The sequence below is a fragment of the Brachypodium distachyon genome, chromosome 3 (genome assembly GCF_000005505.3).
Source record: "Brachypodium distachyon strain Bd21 chromosome 3, Brachypodium_distachyon_v3.0, whole genome shotgun sequence".
In the NCBI taxonomy this organism is placed as follows: Eukaryota; Viridiplantae; Streptophyta; class Magnoliopsida; order Poales; family Poaceae; genus Brachypodium; species Brachypodium distachyon.
The window spans coordinates 36,714,110-36,734,697 of NC_016133.3; the positions used below are offsets into that span (position 1 = coordinate 36,714,110).

A 20,588-nucleotide genomic window follows, 5' to 3' on the forward strand; every position below is an offset into this window, starting at 1 on the left:
TATGTGCATCAATCTCCCCGTCGTGCTCTCTCTCCCCTCCGGTGCTCTCTTTCCTCTACCTCCCTCTGGCCCTTCTGCCCTTCTTGTTTAGTTGTTTGCCCGATGCGGTCATCTCGTGGGATGGATTCTCCGACTCCAGCGGCGTCGGGGGGCGGGTAGAGCTTGGGGTGGCTGGCAGAGCTGGGAGCAGCAGGCGTCGGAGCGTAGAGCAGTTGGCGGCGAAGCTCGGAGCAGCGGTGTGGGGGGTGGGGGGTGGGGATCTTGGAGCGTCGTCGAACAGAGCTGCAAGCGACGCCGACGGGCTTCCTTGTCCGGGTGGCAGCACGGCGGCAGTGGGGTCCGGCGGGCTTCCCTGTGGGGGCATCCCACGCCCACGGTCAGACGAAACGTTTTTTTTCTCGTGCGGAAGTGGCATATCCCTCATAATTTTGATGAAAAGACCTACCGTGACGTCCGTACCATCACCACCAACTCCAATTTAATATATTGGTATAGAAGGCGCCGTATCTGGTGAATCCGATCATCCGAATGCATCCGTGTATCCCTTGCGTCTAAGCCAACCGATTCAAATCAAGCGTGTGACAGTGTTTCCACGGCAAACTTGCAAATAACCGCCCACCTCAAGCCAACTTAACCTGAAAATATGCCAAAAAACCCCCAACGTATGCCACCTTCCCCAACTCCCGACTCCTCTGGCAAAACTACTCCCGTGGCATAGAGTGAGATCGATCGGCATGGCGGCCACTGGAATTAGGGACGGCAAATCTGCTTCAACACCAACGGAGGGAACCTCCTTGGCCTCCTCCCCACCGATATCAAGATGCAACGATCTTGATCTCCATGGCCTTTTCCCTGGTACGGTTCTTCTCCAACTCCAAAGCCCTATTGCCCCTGATCCTTTTCTCCAAAACCCTATTGTTGCTGATTGTGGCTTGACTTGCACACATGCGTTTTCAGGTTTTCTCAAAAAAAAAACATGCGTTTTCAGGTTGGAGAGTACTGAAATAAAGTCAATCTTAATGTATGTTGTACATACATGTGTGCTTCCTGTTATTTTAATCATTGAACTGCATGTGCATATGATGCACACAGCTGCATGTTTCTCTCTTAATTGTCTTATCATTGTACATAAATCAACTCAATCTTAGTATATGTTCTACATATATGTGTACTTCTTGTCTAATTTAGTTTAATAACGTGCAATTTCAAATGACCGAGGGAGAATTATGTACACCCATAAAGAAAAAGCATTCCTTTGTTTGTCAGTTTGATAAACTTTCGATGGTCATCGTGCTACTCAGTTTTGCAAGTTATGCATAATAGTGCTGACTGTGATTATTTATTTATGTTTCAGTGCCTTCATCTTTTTACACCAAAATGTGATGAGAAATTAAAGCCAAAAGTTGGGATGGCATTCCAATGACTCGAGGCTGTGGAGGAGTTGTATAAGTCCTATGCACATCATCTGGGTTTTGGAGTTCGTATTGGACAGCAAAAGAAGTTGCAAAATGAGGTGGTCCGGACTAAGCGCTTCATGTGCAATAAGGAAGGATTCCTGTCCAAAAAGGCTAAAGAGATTGAAGAACCCTTAAAGAAAAGACATAAGAATACAACCACGAGATGTGATTGTGATGCACATATCTTTGTTAGGCTGTGTGGTGATAACACCTACAAGATAGACTCATGAGTCATGAGTTATTAATATCAATTTCATTTTTAGGGATAATACCAATATCTTTGATGTACTGAATTTTTGTAATGGATGAGAACTTCTGTTTTTGTCAAACTGGTTTCATGTAATTTTTTATTGCTTGTTGAGCGTGGAATGGAATCTAGGAAACAGCTGGAGCATCATGTTTGTCTCAGTTCACTTAAACCTGATACCATAGCTTGACTCATTCAAGTGTCCTGTACATTGCAAGTAGCAATTGGCACCTGGGAGAAATTATGAGCAGAACTTCATACATAAAAGGGCAGCTTTTCATTGATTGAATTATTTGTAATGCATGAGAATTTGTGTTTTTGTCACATTTGTTTCATTTTTCTTCTTCAGATACTTGAGTCTGGAATTGACACCTCGAATAAAACTTGCATAGCAAGGAGCAATCTATATAGCCTGGGAGAAATGTATCTACTAGCAACCTTTGTCAGGCTGCGAACTCATCCATCTATTGTATTGAAGCTCATTGATTCATCATTAATTTGCTTGGGTTATTGGCCTCTAGTAAGCATGTATCAGGTGTAAAAAATCGCACAAACTTCCCTCCGGCAAGAAATTAAAGCGAGAGCAAACTGCACAAACAGCTTCTTGTCCGACAAAGTAGAATCAGTTTAGAGTGCAGATGCATGTCACAAGCCGTATTTTGTTCTCAAGGCTGCTCCTTAGTTTCATGAAGTAACAGAGATTAATGTTAGTTCATGCTATGTTATGTACATGGACAAGGTAATCAACACTCGCAACAGTAGGATGGAAACATGTGGTACTCAATGACAGCACTTTCAGACTATGATCTCTAATGTTTCAGATTGTGATGCCTGAGTTTTATCACATATTCAGTGATATGGTACATGCAACACAGAGACCTTGTTCCCACACTTTCAGACTGTCATTGTCCTCTGAATCTCTGATGCTGATGATTTGGGGCGAAATCTAGAATGTATTGTCCCTCTCGTGAGGCGTCAACGGGATTGCCCTCGTGGGCCTCGTCCAATCGGCTTCGGGGCCGTCGGCGAGGCAGGTCGGGACGATGTGCCGGAGACCGTCGAGGCAGGTTGGGACGTTGTGGTCTTGCGGGGGAGGTCGTCCATCGGGTCGGAACTAGGGAGGCCCTCCAGGTAGCCGCGGCCGAGGTGGCCGCCGAGACATCATCCGGCCTGCCCTCAGTGAGGGTTCAGATCGAGGCAGTGAGCCAGCGAGGAAAGGTATTAGGGGTAGGAGGGGAACTGTGCAACGATAGGAAGATTTTGGGGGATTTTGCAAAAGAAACAAACTGGTTTAGTTCCAAGCGGGCGGCTAATTGCAAATTGTTGTCATTCTGGACAGGAGACGCAGGTTTTCAATCGGATGATCCAGATCGCAGGGATGCAGGGATACACAACCTGGCCGGATTCACCAGATACGGGGCCATAGATATGTATTGGTCCAAATTTTGCAAACGAGATGCGCAGCCATCTAAAACTAACTGGTACTTGGATATACTCATATAAATGTCCTGTAACTTGATATATTTTGTGCCAAACCGACCAGTGTCCTACTCTTTATATATACATCCTCTTGTTCCATGTTCCTCCGCACAATTAATCAACATGTTTGCCTATTTAGATTGAGCGATGTTATGTGTAGGATGTTAGTACGAACTTGTTACGACCATCTACAATCAGGTTAGCAAGCGCAACACAAAAAGGCATCGCCGTGCTGAAATCGTATACGTCAAAGTTTTGGCTTGGAAGGCAGTGGGAAAGGAGAGATTGCTCTGAGGGCTTTCGTAATGTCCATCCCCATGTCGTCGGCTCAGCCAAAGCTATCGGGGAAGAGTTGGAGACGGGGAATTAGCCCGTTGGAGACACCGACGTCGGTACCGGCCGTTGCCAACTTAAGTGGCAGCCTGTGACCTGGAGATGGTGGTCTTCTGCAGCCGTCCGATCAAGGGAGCCAACTTAATTGGCAGCATGTGATGTGGACTTTTGGAGCTTGAGGCCTTGTGAGTTGTGCAGTCCATCCAGAAGTTTATAGATTGAGATAAACACAGTTTACAGAGTCAGCCTGAACAAACACATGAAACCTCAGCTGGGACAATGCCCCATCCACAAGTTGTTAACATCACGAACAAGAACGTTAGCCAGTTTAGCAAGCTCATAGGCTTCTTGATTGCTCTCTCTTCCATTTTTACAAAGGCTGGAAGACTGAAATGAAACAGAAAGGTTTCGATTTCTTTTGTTGGTTGCCTCACAACCGCAGAATATTCACGCCACCGAGTGGTTGTCTCTTTTTTCTAAAACCGGTCGAAGTGACGCGATGAAGTGACGCGATGCCACTCGTGTTCCCCCTATCAGAAAGCACCCAACGATGAACGGTCCGCAGGGAGAGGTGAAGGGCTACGAGGCGGTCGCGACGCAGGGTGCTGCCTAGCGGATAAGAGCATCTCCACTCGTCCCCCTCATAAATCATCCGGCGCATGGTCATATGGGGGCCACCGGCGCAAGTAATTCGTTTGGGGTGGAACCGGCATCCAGGTTTGTCTCACCGACAATGGTGGCCCGCACTGCTTTTTAGCTCCAACCGACATCCCCGCTAGCCTCCTTGTGAGTAGGGAGCGGCCTGAGGAAGCCGGCTAAATTTGTGTGCCGTGTCGGCTACCTTTTACATTTAGGGTAGTGGACTGGGTGGGTGTTTCAGCGCCGACACCCCATTGACATTTGGGAGGTCTTTAGGGGGGACGGCTGGATGCTCTAAAAGGAGATCTACGGCAACCGCTATGGAGAGAGGAAGACCCGGACGGGACGAACTCCCTCCTTAAGCAGGGAAAGACGTGGAGATCCATTCAGCTATTTGCTTTCGAGTCTACACCAGCATACAGCACCCACTTCGTTTTAGAAAAAAAGCTGGTGTTTGACTGCATACAGCAAACCTTGCCACGCTGATTCCGTAATTATATGTCATGTGCTTGTATAGAGAAGTCCGTAGCAGGAAGCAAAGGTGATCCTGATCCCCTGCAAAACAGAGATGTTTGCATTGTAGAATTATAGCACGAAGTAGAAGCTAAGATGCACCACTACCATTTCAAAACCATGACAAGGAAGCATTGAAATGGAGTAACCACTTCAAGCAAATTAACCGTTTATTTATTTAGAAGATACCTCTTTGCGCAAGTATAGGATATAAAATGACTGTATATTAGCCACTTAAGATGCTTTAGTTCCTGAAATCGCCCAAAACATAAGTTCGAGGATCAAATAACACATGCTCCTCAAGTTAAGGGACCGCGCGTGCATTTAACTCTCAATGGGGAAAGCGACCTAGATCCGCCAGAGAAAGAGAACGCACTTGGGACAAAAAGATGGAGTGGTGTTTTTGAGGTGCTAAATATTGCGATATTGAAGCATTAAATCTAGGTTCATCAACCATTGTGTGCGGTCTTGACTTCTTTTGGAAGTTCAAAAATGTCCTTAATTAAACAGAAGATCTATGAAAAGTGTGTACGAAAATAAGGGTAACTTAAGGCTTCTTTTTGAGGAAAATCGGTAGGCCAAAAGACCAACTGTAATTTATTAAAATAAAATGGTTATATACAAGGCACTCACAGATGAGTGAAGATAAACATACAGATGTCATCATGAGTTGTCATCTAAAATGGCTAATCCATTCTAGACTTTTCTCTAAATATTTGAAAGACATTGTAGTTTTAAATACTTTGAGATGTTTGGATCCAAGAAATACCATGGGTTTTTGGAGTAATTCCTTGCCTCTCTTGTTTTTATCTAAACATAGAAACGAGAAATGCAATTCGGTACCCCTTTTTGTACTAATTGGTGAAATGCCTCCCAAAATTTTCTTCGTTACTTCAACCTATCCTAGCGGTGATGATAGTAGGCATATCGCCGTACTAGGAAAGACGCCAAATATAAAATCATTGTAAGAACTGTCATAACATACGAATAATTGTCGTAACGAATGAAATTGCTTGTGCACGTCGTTGATTTTTTAAGAGTAAAGTCCATTTTCCTGGAAATCAGCACCCTTGCCTTGTTGGTTGTTCGGCCACACCGGGAAAAAGGGCGACCCCAACCAGGATGACACTCTTACTGCTCTCCCCGACATCTCTAACCCGCATGTCAGTTATTTCTCTTAGCCACTATATTGGTTTTGTAATCGTCTGACTTTGTTAATGGAATCAGTGAGAACACCTGTTTGTTGAGATAAGATGTGTGCAACGGTGATTGACACATCTTAAAGGCGGAATCATACACAAAGTTCCTGTCCACCACCAACCATGATGCCACCAACCAAGTTAGTTGCCACTATTTACTGCAGTTTTGATTACCAAATGTCGGTCCAATAGCTTGAGTTTTTTTTTTGAAAACATAATATGTGACCCATTCTTTAACTTGGATATACATTGTGCCAAACTGACACTCCTACTCTTTATATATACATCCTCTCGTTCCATGTTCCCCACGCAATCAACAAGAGAGTTTGCCTATTTGGTGGAGTACGAACTTGTTACGACTAGATACAATCAAACAATGGCCATAGTAACAAGATTAGCAAGTGCAACACAAAAAAGCGTCGTTGTGCTAAAATCGTATATATGCATCATCATGCGTAGAGTCATTCCTATCAACATTATTTTTTCAAAACAAGAGTTTCCCTATTTACCTCAAGTATGCATACAGTCAGTTCATGGTAACCTTAATTAGGTAAGAGTTTTGGCTTGGAATGCAATGGGAAAGGAAAGATTGCTAGATAGACTTCCGTAGTGTCCATGTACTCCCTCCGTCCAGTTATTCCGGGCGTGGTACTCAAATAGCCATGTCCGTTTATACCAGACGTAGAAGCTTTTTGATCCACCCTGGTAGCTGCAGCAGTTGCATGCATAAATAATGACAACTCATTGACCAATTGTTGCATGAGAGGGTTCCTGTGATTGGGCCAAGCGTGATAAAAAAAGGCTAGTGTGCTCAGCTGGCTCGGTTCGCAAAGTAAGCAGGCTTGCTCTTTTGAGTTTGTTGGTACGTGTGCAAAAACTAAGACGCCTGGTATAAATGGATGGACGAAGTACGAAAGATGCTGGCGGGACTGTCCGCTCGGGCCGCAAAAGGCTACGCGGGCTGGCGCGGACGCCGCAAGTACACACGAGGCGGTCCAGCGGCGCCGCGGCTCAGCCGCTCAACCACATGCACACAGCAACACAACGGAGAAGAATGCAAATACAAGAGTGTCCGGTTCTTGCGGCGACTGGTCGGAGTTGTGGCTGCCGGGGAGAACGGATCCATGGTCCTCTTAGGTCTTAGCGGGATCTCCATGGGGCGCGGCTGCCGGCGTTCAGGCACGGCGTGGCTCCGGCCGCTTCAGCAGCGCATGGTTTGGAGGCTCTTCGTGGTGGTGGCGCCACTGCGGTGCTGGGGTGTGCGGGTCAGCTGGCGGCGGGCCGGCACCAAAGTGACGGGATTGGGCGAAGGGGACGGCAGAACTGCGAACGAGGATTCGGGTGAAGAAGATACAGTCGAGTATTTTGCGGGCGGAGCGGACGTTGCGGGCCGCACGAGTCTATCCACTTAGCTCAACAAACTTAAAACAATGGGCCGCATTAGCCAATAAAGACGTTTTCTAGCGGGCGGAGCAGCTCGCGGCCGGCGGTTGGCCGCTTTGAAAACCCATGCCTTTTTCTAGCGGGCGGAGCTCGCGGCTGGCGGCTGGCCGCTTCTACTAGCCCGTCCTTGCAATATTGCGCATACATATCTTGAGCAGCACAAGGCAAGCTAGCTTAACCACACGCTACACACAGAATAGTGAGAGGAATTAATTCCATACATTTCTCTTCAGTGTTTGCGTTGATCTATCTTCATCATGCATCCATGTACAGCGCACGCAATTTAAAAAGAAAATCTCGCATACAAGCTAGCAAAAGTTTTAGGCATGGGATGTATCAGCAAAGGATTAGTGTCTTGCAACGATCCAACTTGTGCCGAGAGAGGAAGGTGCTCGGCTCAAAATCATTAATTCCGTGAAAAAAGAGAGAGTTTTTCTTCGGAATGCGCAACTGGGTCAAGCAGCAATTTGCTGAACTTGGACATCTATACGTCATACTGGAAGTCTACAGAAAGAGAAACCGTCAAACCTTCTTTCTGGAAATCTGCCATTGTCGAAGGATGATTGTTCGGGCAAACTCGTGTGATGCGGCGCGCAAGCTCCGCCCCAGTCTCTCCCCGCCTGCGGCGCAAGCTCCGTCCCGTCCCGTCCCCGCGCGCCCGCGACTCCCGGTTTTTCTCCAGTCTCTAGCAGGCAGCAGCAGCCCAGGCGTCCAGCCCCAAATTGGCACTGAGTATTCATTCTCCTTATTAGCTTCCGACCTTCCCTAGTTTAGTGTACTGTGTACAAACCAAATTCCTGACGGTGGTGTGCTATTGAGAAGACGCACATCCTGGCAAGTGATGGAATGCAAGGTACTGCCAACCAATTGCAAGCTACTGAAGAACATCTTCCACTGGTTGCTGAAAACTTTTCACTTATTAAGTCTCAACAAGAAAACTTTTATGAAAATGCTGTTGTACTTAACTGACGAGTCCTTTTCCAGTATTGTTGCAGAGTGTAACTGTGCAAGCAGGACTTCAACAATTTCGTTCTAGAGTAATTCAATGGCCACTAAGTTACACATTAGAATTGACTGACCAGAGGAAAACTAAGTTCGCAAATCTCTTTGAACTCGTAGTGAAGAACACACATGTTTAAAAGCGAGCACAGGAATTTGGAGCCCGGTGAGTGTAGTCATGATCCACAAATTAAAAGTTTAACACACATGCAACAATCAGAAGTCAAGTCAACTAAATTGTATTCATACAAAAAATAAATAGAAGTGTTTCAATTCTATAACCACTACCAGGTGACTGATACAGAACTTGCTAATTTTCCTTGGGAAATTCCTTCATGGGACAATGGCGTCCTCGGATGTCGTTTGCCTCTCTGGAAGCGTCGTTGTGGAGCCCAGGTGCCTCTTTCTCCCTCTCTAAAAAAAAGAAATGGTTTCTCCTTGTGAAAACTCAGACCCTAATAGTACCGGAATGGCTGACGATGGCAGCATCTTTGACGTTCTCACCTCCTTGGAGGCGATGTATTTTGACATCTTGGCTGGCAGTAGTGGTGGCTTGTATGCAGCGAGGCTAATTCTATGGTTGTGTATCCGCTGAAAACCATCTCTAGGGTGCAAACTCCTTTTTTATTATAAAAAAAGACTAATTTTTCCTGGCCGAATTTATCTGAGTAATTTTGTCCTGATGGCAACAACCATTTGAGCGCGATTGGCTGCCGCCGCCGTCCGCATATGTGCCTCGGCCGTCGATGCTCCTTCGCAAGGCCGATGCCGCACCTCTGGCTCCACCTCGCCATCGACAGTGTGCGGCGCCTGGCTTGCGGCTGCGGGGGCGGAGGGCCAGTCCCGACGTTTGGGTTCTCTCCTCCTCGATGGACCTAACTATCAGCGGATGTCGCCGGCTATGGAGAAGGGTGGTGTTGGCTTGGTACCGGGGGAAATTCTTGGCCAATTCGTCCGACAAACGACGGCGGTAACGCCCTTGGGCGTGTCTCCCCTCCCCTAAGGCGCGGTTGAAGTTCTTCCACACCACTTCCGCTCTAGTTTCTCGGGCGAAAACCCAAAGTCTTTGGATTGGGCGGCTCTCCCCAATTGGGGGCGCTGTTTGTGAAACGCTAGATCTTAGAGTGAGTGGGTCTCGTCCGGTGGCGCTGTCTGGCGTCGTTGATGTCAGGCCTGACAAGATCAACTATTCAATTCATGTCTTGAAGATGGGTCAGCGGAAGAGGTGGCGACTGATTCTGGAGCATGCACATGTTGATGCGTGCTGAGGATTTGCTGGACCAGTTGTGCCCGGGCAGCCTCAGGATTTAGTTAATTGGGCGGTGGTGTGCGGTCAGGACATATATCCTCATAATGGCCACCCTTCATCAAGCTTGTAAGTTACCACATATGTCGTCTGGATGGTCCTTTAAGTTTTGATCGTCGTGTTTGTTTTGTTTTTTGTTGAATAATTTATTAAAATTAGTTGTGTGAAGCATGTTGATACAGAGGTCGGGGGGTTTCAACCTCTTTTTTGAAGGAAAAAAAATCCTATCTGGGCATTATTTGCTTCTTATTTTTTCCTATTTTGCACAATGGCATTTGCTTGCTTTTATCCTTCCAATTTCGCCCATCTAACGAAAAATACTGCTTCCTCCGATCCATAATAAGTGTCTCGAAATTAAACAACTTTATATTAACTTTGTACTAAATCTGAGACATTTATTGTGGATCGGTGGCATGCAGTACTCATTTTGCCTCCTAGTACTGATGAGTCTGAGCCTTAAGATCAATTGTACGGATGGATCCTATTTGTCTATACCTACCCTAAAAAAACATGGAACATATGCTACCCATCTTAGTCATTTATATGTTTGCCGGTAGACACTTCTTCTCACCACGCACAAAATGAATCTGTGAACCAAACATAAGAGAGTGGAGTATCAACTGTGCAATTTGGGTTGGGAGGTATCAAGGAATTTCCTTGGTGGTAGAGATCACACTGCTGCGGTCTCAAATTGGATAAAAGGGTGAAACCCCTTTCCTGGAACCTGCTGATGCCTTCGAGGGGCTCTGATGAACCACTCGTTGCTAACTGGCCTATTGTACAACAGACTAAGGTTGCAGAGGCCGGGGCATTTCCCCTTTTCGAGAAAACAACAACAGACTAAGGTGCACAAAGAACGGTACACTTCAGTGTTAGGAGCGAAAAAAGGCAGGAGAACAGAGATGTTCTCATCATAGAATTAAAGAAAGCTAAGAGGCGCCGGTACCGTTTCAAAATCATAAAAGTGAAGCATTGTAACATCGAGTAACCACTTCAAGCAAATTAACAGCCATCCTAATTGTTTCATTGTTTAATGAACCATCCTTGCAGTTCTCTTATGTTATGCATAGTGCAGCAGCAGCTACAATTATTAGTCAGGCACTATATACCATCATATTAAGAAAATACAGGTGCGTTAATTTGACTCAAGAATGTCTGCAAACTAAATCCTCATTTAAAAATAATAATTGGTCACATATATGATATATGGAGATGCTGGAAAGGCTGGTGGCCTGCCAAAAAAATGGAAGAAGCAATGGTAAGTAGACCACATAATGGCTGGAAATCTAAGTAATGAGCACTACTGAACTGGTTAACAGAGCAAGATAACTGCAGGAAGTATCTATATGGCAGCAGGCACATGGTCGTTGCTCTCAGCCTTTGCCCTTTCATGACATGTTATGTTCCAATTAACCCTGACTAACAAGATGATCCACATGACTAAACTGTTATGGTATGCCGCAATTAACCCTGACTAACAGGTAATTTCAATGGGCATAGCTTGAAATTTAACCTTTTGGTTAAAAAATTAGTTTGACTACAATCTAACCCTAAAACAAAATCATGTAAACTTGTTCACTCCTAAAATCCAGTATGCCATTTTTTTCTTTTTTGATTGGGAGTTGTGCCAGACAAATTTATGTTCAGCTACAATTTTGATAATTTTAGTGAAATTTTCAAACACCGAATCCAAGATAGTTTCCGAAATTCTGGTCATTTTTGGTGGGAGCAAAAAAATAAATCAAAAACGATAATTTTAGACCTTGTCCGCCACCAACCAAGTTAGTTGCAACTATTTACCACAACTTTGATCACCATATCAGTCCCAACAGCTTTAGGTTTTTTCTCTTCTCAAATCACAGTATGCGACAGATCCTTTAACTTGGATATAGGCCGTGCCCAGCCGACCAGTCATACTCTTCATATATAACCTCTGTTGTTCCATGTCTCCCCCGCAATCAACAAGACTGTTCATTGCAGCTCATGGTCACCTTAATTACGCCAGAGTTTTTGGCTTGGAAGGCAATGGGAAAGGAGAGATTGCTTTCAGCCGGTCTGCCAGCAGCAGCTGTTGGGATCCAAGGCCTAAGCGTCAAGCCAGCTCTCGTTCCCTCGTCGAACAGCGGCCGGTTTTTTCCACGGTGGGCGCAAAAAGTCCAGCCATCTCTCGTTCTTCCCTCCTCCAACAGCGGCCGATTCTTTCCCTGTCGTCTCACAAAAAGAACTGTTGCCTAATGATGCTGCGGTGACAGCCGAGTGAAACCTTCCCGCTGGGCAGTTCCCAAAATACATAGCAGAGAGATTTTACAGTATCCAAATACTCTAATAGACAAAATGGAGTTTTAGGGAAAGGCATTCTTGACATTTCACGTTTTTTACCTTAGTAATAAAAATTAAAAACTGCAGAGTCTTCATCTATCTCCCCGTTCCCGATTCCAGGCAGCCACCGCCAACCCAGCGAGCCACCGTCGCCGGCCCACGCGCCGCGCCGCCGCCGTCCCAGCAAGCTGCTTCCGCCCTCCAAGCGCCGCGCTGCCGTCGCTGCCTCCGCCCAGCCCACGCCGCCGTCCGCCCCAAACCCTGCCAGCACCGCGCGCCAGCCGCCGCCGCCGTCGCCCTTCCAGCGTCGAGCTGCCGCCGTACGTCCTCCCGCGTCGCGCCGCCGGCGGTATCACAGCCCGCGGCCGCCGGGTCCTCTGAGTACTCCAGCGACGGGAATAAAGAAAAACAAACTGTTGACCTGATTTTCTATTACTCCATCTGTTTTGAGGTGATACTCCACACATCTAAATTGGAGTATCAGGGAGTATCAACAAATCTGAACCATTTGATATTTAGATCAAAAAACGTCCAAATTAATTTCGAGGTACTGTAGCAGCTCTCATAGTATAGTATGGCTAAGGCATGGTATATACTTCGATTCTACTCCTACAGAGTAGTCGGAATGAGAGCGTCATATGTACCAGTCGATTTGGTGAAATTTTTTTATAGAAACAATGTTGTTTCTAACAAGAGGGATATTACTTCTCTGATGCAGACTCACTTCAAGGGCGGAAGCAGAAGCTGCTGTCGTGGCCCTCGCACAACAGGCTCTTAAATGTCGATCCAACTCTGCTGACAAACCTTGAACATCTGTTCTTGAATTTTATATTTCAAAAACAATCTATTTGGTTCCAGACACTAGGGAAAGTAATCTGCTATTTGGTTATGAAGTAAAGATACCCGCAAAAAAGAGTTTATGAAGTAAAGATGTTTTGGATAGTACTCCAATGTTTCTGTACTGAGATATTGATCACTGCAAGAAAATACATCCTGATGGTTCTAAAGCATGGAACACTGTACTTCTTAGAGTTACTAGTCAGTTTCTGCACTTTGTGAGTGCCTACAAGTCTACACCTCTTTTTCTTTGTCAAACCAATGCACAGCGGATCGAAGGTTCTGGAGTAGTTTTACTGCAGTTTATCTCACGGAACAAATTCAGCTCAACTTTTGGTCTCGTGTTGGTGATTGATTCTCTAGATGGACATTCACATGTATGAACTGGATAGTTCATTAAAGCTATCTAAGAAGCTATCTATGTTATGGGCATTAACATCTAAGAAGTTGGTTTCGGTTGGGATTGCTGGGCTCTTCTGGGTAATTTGGATTACCAGAAATAATGCATGTTTTCATCATACCAGACTGACCTCGCCATTTGGGGTGATAAAGAGATTTTGCTACTGGCTGAATCTGTGGGCGGTTTTGCTGAAAAAGGAGGAAAATCCAAGTCTGCTCCGCTGGGGAACAATATTTGAAGCTGCGAATGGATAGAATCCTCTGAAGCGTCGCATTGCTAGTTAGAATGGGAGTCCCGGAAGAAGCTGGGGATCGCTGGAAGTGCTCTGATCTTCTAGCTGGAGGGTGCTACTGTTGGGCCCAGATTTCTTTGTTAGGGAAAGTAGAGTACCTGTGGGTGTTGCCTCAGGTTTCTGTTGTTCTGCTGGCAAGGTTTTGTGTAATCTGGTCTGTTTCCGTTTAGTTTTATTGTCTGCTCCTTGCTTCTCTTTCTTCGCAAATTAGCAGTGATACTTGTAATGAAGACTTGTTGGTTTCTTATAATGGACCCGGAGTGGGAGAGCCTCTCTTTTTTCTTTAAAAAAAAGTTCATTAAGCTTGTGAATTACTCTCTCCGTTTCATAATTCTTGTCGTGGTTTGGTTTTACTTCAAATTTGAACTAAACCATGACTAGAATTATGCTATTGATCCCAAGCCATATTAAGTGTGTTCAAGAAAAAAAAAGCCATATTAAGTGAAGGTTCATTTAAGCTGAACATTAGTAGGTGGCGTCTTGGACGTAGCCTCCCTCAATCTTCTAAAACTTTTACTGCCAATATTATCTTGATATTCACACTTGACATGAAAATCACATTATAGGTTTGTTTTGAAAAATATTTCCACAAATATTATATTTATACACGATTTAGTAGATCTATGCATATATTACAGTAGAAAACAGTGATAAAAGTTACATCTCCTAAAGCTCTCTTATAAATCGTGTCAATGTCTACAAAGCTATAGACTTATATGGACCGGACAAAGTAGGAAAACTAAAAATTATGGTATTTATTGAATCATAGATCAAGGTTGCCTCCATCACCAACCAAGTTAGTTACTGACCAGTCCTACTCTTCATATATATCCTCTTGTTTCATGTACCAAATATCAGTCCAAGTCAATAAGAGACCCAAATTTTCTCAAGAGAGATCCCCAAGTACGCATGTAGAATATTCAGTTCATGGCCACCTCAATCATGTCAGAGTTTTGGCTTGGAAGGCACTGGGAAAGGAGAGATTGCTTTGAGCCGGTCTGAAAGCAGCTCCAGCCAGCTCTCGTTCCCTCTATTCCCTCGTCGAACAGCAACGGAATTTTCCACTGTGGACGCAAACCATCTAAACTATCTCGAACAGCAGCCGATTCTGTCCACGGTGGGCGCAAACCGTCTAGCTATCTCGAACAGCAGCCGATTCCATCCAGTGGGCAGAGGCCGATTCTTTCCCTCCGTTGTCTGTCTCACAAACATAACCGTTGCATAACTCAGCCTTGGAGGCTGGGGTGACAGCCGTGTTAATCCTCTGAGATGACGAGGAGATGTAGCCGTGTTAATCCTCTGAAAAAAATCGTTTTTATGCATTTCCATGTAATGTGAAGAATTTGCAAAAACATTATTACATGACACACATATATATCATAATATAACATCTGATAACGCAATGCGCAGCCATCTAAACTAACTGGAGCGAAGTGACAAGACTTAGCAAGAAATGTTCATATAAGAAAACAAAAACAACATTCTCGCAACAAAAAGAAATACAAACAATGGCCAACCGGGGTAACAAGGAGAATTCATGCTTTTATTTCTCAGGTGCAATACGCTACATATGAAACAGGCCAAATCACACATTTGTAAACAACCTTGATGTGCCACTAACATGAAACAGCAGCAAAAACCTTAATCAGGGTTTTAAACTACTTGATAGTTAGTAGCCACCAAACGAACCCTCTGCGAATACTTTGGCGGGTTACCATCCTTCAGGGGATGAATTCCAGTTACCTGAAAAGTTTCAAACAAACCAAGTAAACAAAAAAGAAATAAATGGAGATAAATTGACAAACATATGAAGCAGAGTCAAGTCCACTAGTACAGTAAAACTAACCTTCAAATCACTGAAAGTACTAGATGCAGCAAATCCAATAGATATGGGGAAAAATGTTGACGGGTCAGCTGGGGGAACAATAAATTCCATAGAACCACTGCAAAGTAAAAAAAAAAAAAAAAAAGACAACAACAAGAGTTAGTAACACATTGTTGATCTATGTAATCGAAAAAATATTATGATTCAAAGAAATCATATGTTTCATGCACCTGCGGTTTGACTGATCAATAAGAAGAATGGACCATTCCAACACAGAGTTTCTTGAGTCATACCTATAAGCGCAAGGAAAAAAAAAGTGACAAAATGGATGAGAACAAACATATGCAGCTGCAGGCCAAGAAAGGAAGGCATGTGTAAATTGCATTTTAATAACAGTAAAATGATACTGCAGCTTTTGCAATCCTATTTAGTGCACTGCTGTATAGGATACAAGTGGGAAATCTTCAATTCCTCCATGTGCACCCATAATAGTTTGAAACACCAACACTACGAACAAAAGCTCGAATGCTAGCAACCGCCAAATATGAGATTGACCATAGCAACTAAAAGGGGAAGAAAGTGGACTGCAAACCACGCATAGATTTGCAAAGGCATGATTCTCATGTACATACAGAAAATTTGTCACTGAGAATTGCCGCGAGATTCTTAAGTAATTAAAACATAACAGAATAACAGAAAAGGTAAAGTAAAAAGGAATTTGAAACATTACTTCCACTCTCCATCAATCTGTTTAACAGTTGGAGCCTCACGAAGTGCAGGCAGAGGAATAGATATGACAACGTTGTTAAGGTCAAACATTTCAGAAGCCTCATATTCAATGTTGACATAGGTTTCATTTCCAGATACAGATGGCCAGCAGTTAACTACACAAATAAGAAAAGTCAGTATCTGAATCCACTGATACCAGAAGAGAATGAAGTGATTGGGCACCTGAGAGAGGTAAAGATGACTCATTCATCCCCTGGATTCTCCATTTTACAAGCGGTGTTTCATTTTGACCACTTGGGAAAGGCCTGTTTGGATCTTTTGCTCCAACAATTTGCTGGCTATTAAACAACTCCTTGTTGATATTGGGGTGGGTTTTGAAGCTAAGCCCAGATACATCGTGGTTTTCGATCTATATAGCACACAAAATATCAGAAATATAAGCCCAACCAATTGTATGATGGGTAACTTGATTGTGCATAATGCTAAAATTTAGAAACAAAGGCAATTGTATTTTCATGCACCAGAAGAATTAAGGGCCATGCCAGAATTATTTTAGCTGGAATGTTGTCACGACATAAGGGAAATTGTCTGTTTAATAAGAAAGTAGAATGACATGATAAACTCACTTGACAAATAAAATAAAATGCATATGTTCCTCCTTTCGTCTTCAGCGTTCAAATATTACAGACAAAATAATCAAAGCAAATAGCTTGAAGCTCAGGAAAAAATTACCTGCAACTGGATAAATCCATCTGCATCATTAAGGACCTGAAGAGCAAGGGTTCCTTGAACATCAAAGTTATCAACACCACCATCTCTTTTAACTATTACATTAAGCTTCTCTTCAATAGTCACTGTGACAGGATCACTTGGTGGAAGAGCTGACGACCTTGACTGAACTGAACTTGGTTGTGCATCCTCCAAAATGACTTCTCCTTCAGCTTTCAAAGATTCTAGGAACTGATTTGTCTTCTGTGATTTGCCTAGTTTCATGCCAAAACCCTTACCAGGAGCAGTAGCAGCTGCTGATGGACGACCTGTAGAAATGTTGCTCTAAATTAGAATATATTGGCAGCAACATAGTTTACTGAACTCTATCCCCAACAATAGTACAAGGCCTCAGAATCTCCACAAGCAAGGCCATCAACATAAGGGGCGAAATTGTTCTGGAACATCTGAATAAAAAATTAAGTCATTGCCCTACCTTACCATATCTAAGAAACCCAGAGATTGATCTATCAGCAGATGACCCACAATTCAACACACAAACGAAACCATGGAACATGTATTTTTTTAATTAAAAACTATTATGGATCAGACCTACTTATCTGGGAAAATATACTCCAGCACGAAAGTGAGATGCAGTAGGTAAGCTCTGAGTTACTTTTATGAAAGGGCTAAAGTAAACTTAAGGTTCTTTTGTCAAAACGAACTGGGCATTGCAGAGTTTTAAGGGATGGGTGCAACAAGCTAGGTGAATGTGTTTCATATACACGAGAAGAATACCATAGCAACATAGAAGTACATGCAAAAAAGGAAATATGTTAACCAAACCGCATAACATAAGTTGATGAGTAAATTTTTCATTATAGGTGAAACAAATATTAGCTAAAAAGACAGGCCTCAAGTTACAACCTTTAGGCTTACTAGCAAAAGAGTCCATATCAGTGCTCAATCCACCTAATCCAGAACCACTTCCAAAGCCAGTGCCACTAATGTTCATGTCACTGAAAGTTTTTTCCATTACCCGGGGACCAGATATTGATGTGTATGCTCCTTTGTCAAGTTTGCCTTTCTCCATCTGTATTAACATAAACCAGAAAAAATATATTTATTAACATGAACATAGTGACAGTACTGAATACATAGAATGACAAGAGCAGTCGATGAAATGTAATTATAACTGAAAGAACACATTTGTGATATAGCTATGATGTTATTTTATATTAATTCACTCAATTCTAAATTGGATTATATACAACTTTGTGCATTGCTCACTCCATTCCAGTAAATTTTTCTTGTATATGTTTACAAATTTTATTATGGGAAAAGAACATACGCCCAAAGACATGCTAACCGCAGTGACCCAGGGTAACATGTGGGATTTAAGGAATTGATACCAACACAAAATTGGCACAGCAAAATATCCCAGATAATCTATACGGACTAAGTAAAAAATACACATCTTCTTTTTGCCTATTGGCCTAAGTTTACTCAACTAATCATCAATTACTTTTCACAAAATTAAAAAACATATTTTAATATTGACAAAAGATTAGGGCAGACCCTGATTTTGTCAAGCTCATTAGCTTTCTTCTTCATTATATCCCTAGTGTCATTGATTTTGCTCTGCATCATCAGCTTATGCGCCTTCTCTTCAAGACTCTCCATCTCACAGTATTGCTTCACTTGTTGCACCGTTACATTTTCTTTGTTTCCAAGAGAGATTGCTTCGTCAAATGCAAATATAAGCTCAAATGCTGTTTTACAGATACCATCCTCATCCAGAGAGGAGTATTCAGGTACCTTTACAGATGTTAAGGAGTCCATGGAACTGAATTGCAAAGAAAGAAAAATAACACAGCATACTGACATACAAATTGGTTCATGGATGGATTCATCCGGCACTTACATATGAGGTTTATATTTTCAGATATTTTTTCATCATGGATGAATAGTCAGTCTAGTGTTTTTATGTTGATTTTGTTTCATTGATAATATCCTCTACCAATCTCAACATGGAAATAACACTATCTACTACATTCAGTTATTATGAAGGAACAAATTCTCAAATACTACACTATCTATTTTCCCTTTTTCATGTTTGGTTAAATATGACAATTAGTAAGATCTCCATTTCGAAGAAAGAAAAAATAATATTAGTAAGGTCGAATTATATAACTGGAATAAGATTAAAAATTAGGATACAAGCTTGGATAGTAGCCTCAAAGTGTCCAGATCTTCAAGAATATTACTCTGCTTGTTTGTAATAAGCAGCAGATATAGGCCTTCAATAGGTTGGTAAACATAGCGAACATTTTCAGTCTCAACATAAGTGTGCTGCTTTCCAGTTCCAACAAGTTTTGGGAATGCTGCAAGTAATCCTTCGATCCTTATTCGGGACATGTCAACATATTGTCTTGAAACAAGTGCTGCAATTGTAAAGCACACATAAGCCTACTGTCCAGGGTTCTCTATCAACTGTTGATAATGCGTATAAAATGAAGTTGAGGAGCCACACAGCATTTCTATAGTAGTACAGAACCAATAGAGTAGAGTAAACATTGTACTGACTCAGCATGATATAACAGTTAGTTCACTACTGCTACTTGAATAATTAAAATGAGGGTGTCATGCCTCCAGTTCAAAAAAGCTGACTAAAAACTTTATACTACAATAAAGAAAATAAAGAATCAATTTATCTGCGGATCGGAATGAACGTAAGACTTCAGTCACTAACTAAAATTTTCAAACCAAGCACACCTTTTCCAGACTTGGAGATGATGGAAGCGGCAAGAACCACCTGGAGGTACAATAGAACAAATCAGCTCCTCTAGAAAACAAAATGCAACTACTAATTATTTTTTTACCGAGAAAATGTAACTACTAATTTTATTAGGCGAAGAAAGAGGGACTACATAATTGTAGCGATACAAAAGAAACTGTTAACATGTTCATCACATTAAACACCAAGCGAAGCCAGATCTAACTCAGTTAATCAAAGGAAGATCGACAGGCTTAAAGCAACCAGCCTACCATTTTCAATGGCTGTGTCTGCCCCTCGAACTACTCAGAGCAAGCCAGCGACCTATGCACCTGCAGGATGAAGGAAGAATCATGCAATCAGCAAATAATCACCCAATAGAACTAACAGTGTCAATAACACAGGAAAAATAATAAGGTAATTGCATCAGTACGAGCTATATATGTATCAATTTATGTATGACTAGCCCTTGAAACTTGAGAGCAAGGGAAGCACTACGGCTAGGACCGCTGCAACCTATGTTCCTTAAGCCAATAAGATTTCGTTTGGTTCAAGGATGACATTGTATCTGGAACGGAATTCCAGGGAGTTTGGTGGTGAGATGGTAGCACCCTCTCTGTCCAGAAGAAGCAAGCCCGACGGCGGCGGCCCCTCCAGCGCGGGCCGCCACCAAGCAGATCGGGCGCGCCGCGTCCAGATCCGGGGAAGGAAGAGGGCGGAGGAGACCTGCCTTGGCGGGAGTGAAACCCCCGAAAAAGTGGATGGATTGGGGAGAAGAGGAGAACCGGATGAGAAGGATCACAGCAGAGTAGAGTAGAGACGATACCTGGCGAGGGGATGTTGACGGCGGATCTCCGGCTGGGAACTCACCGCGATGGCTGTCGGAGAAGTAGGAGAAGTGGAGGGGGAGAGGGAGGGGCAGATCTACGAAAGGGTGGTGCGCCTTCGGATCTCGTTTCTCGTGGGGAAGTGGATCCGATCAGCCGAGGAGAAATACGGTGGGGGGAGCCGAGGTTTTTTATTAGAGGGTGTTGACGAGCCGAGCTCCAGCGAGCCGTGCCATCGCGCTCAAAATGCTTGGGTCTTG

At 43.4% G+C, this 20,588-nt stretch overlaps 1 protein-coding gene and 1 long non-coding RNA gene across 2 annotated transcripts; one reads left to right on the plus strand and one right to left on the minus strand.

Moving 5' to 3' along the window:
- The first annotated feature begins 11,440 nt into the window (after nt 1-11,440).
- Nucleotides 11,441-13,101, plus strand: LOC112271448. Its single transcript, XR_002964414.1, has 2 exons — nt 11,441-12,481; nt 12,653-13,101. It is a non-coding gene; the product is annotated as an uncharacterized LOC112271448 (long non-coding RNA).
- A 1,796-nt stretch (nt 13,102-14,897) lies between these two features.
- Nucleotides 14,898-20,565, minus strand: LOC100843791 (coatomer subunit delta-1). The gene is made up of 12 exons (XM_003574356.4): nt 20,328-20,565; nt 19,774-19,833; nt 19,501-19,540; nt 18,946-19,169; nt 18,304-18,543; nt 17,653-17,818; nt 16,750-17,054; nt 16,240-16,426; nt 16,019-16,172; nt 15,519-15,581; nt 15,310-15,406; nt 14,898-15,206 (listed from the first exon to the last, which is right to left on the minus strand). Exons 2-12 carry the CDS (start codon nt 19,774-19,776, stop codon nt 15,117-15,119), a joined length of 1,569 nt encoding a protein of 522 aa, XP_003574404.1. The 5' UTR covers nt 19,777-19,833; nt 20,328-20,565; the 3' UTR covers nt 14,898-15,116.
- Between the last annotated feature and the right edge of the window lie 23 nt (nt 20,566-20,588).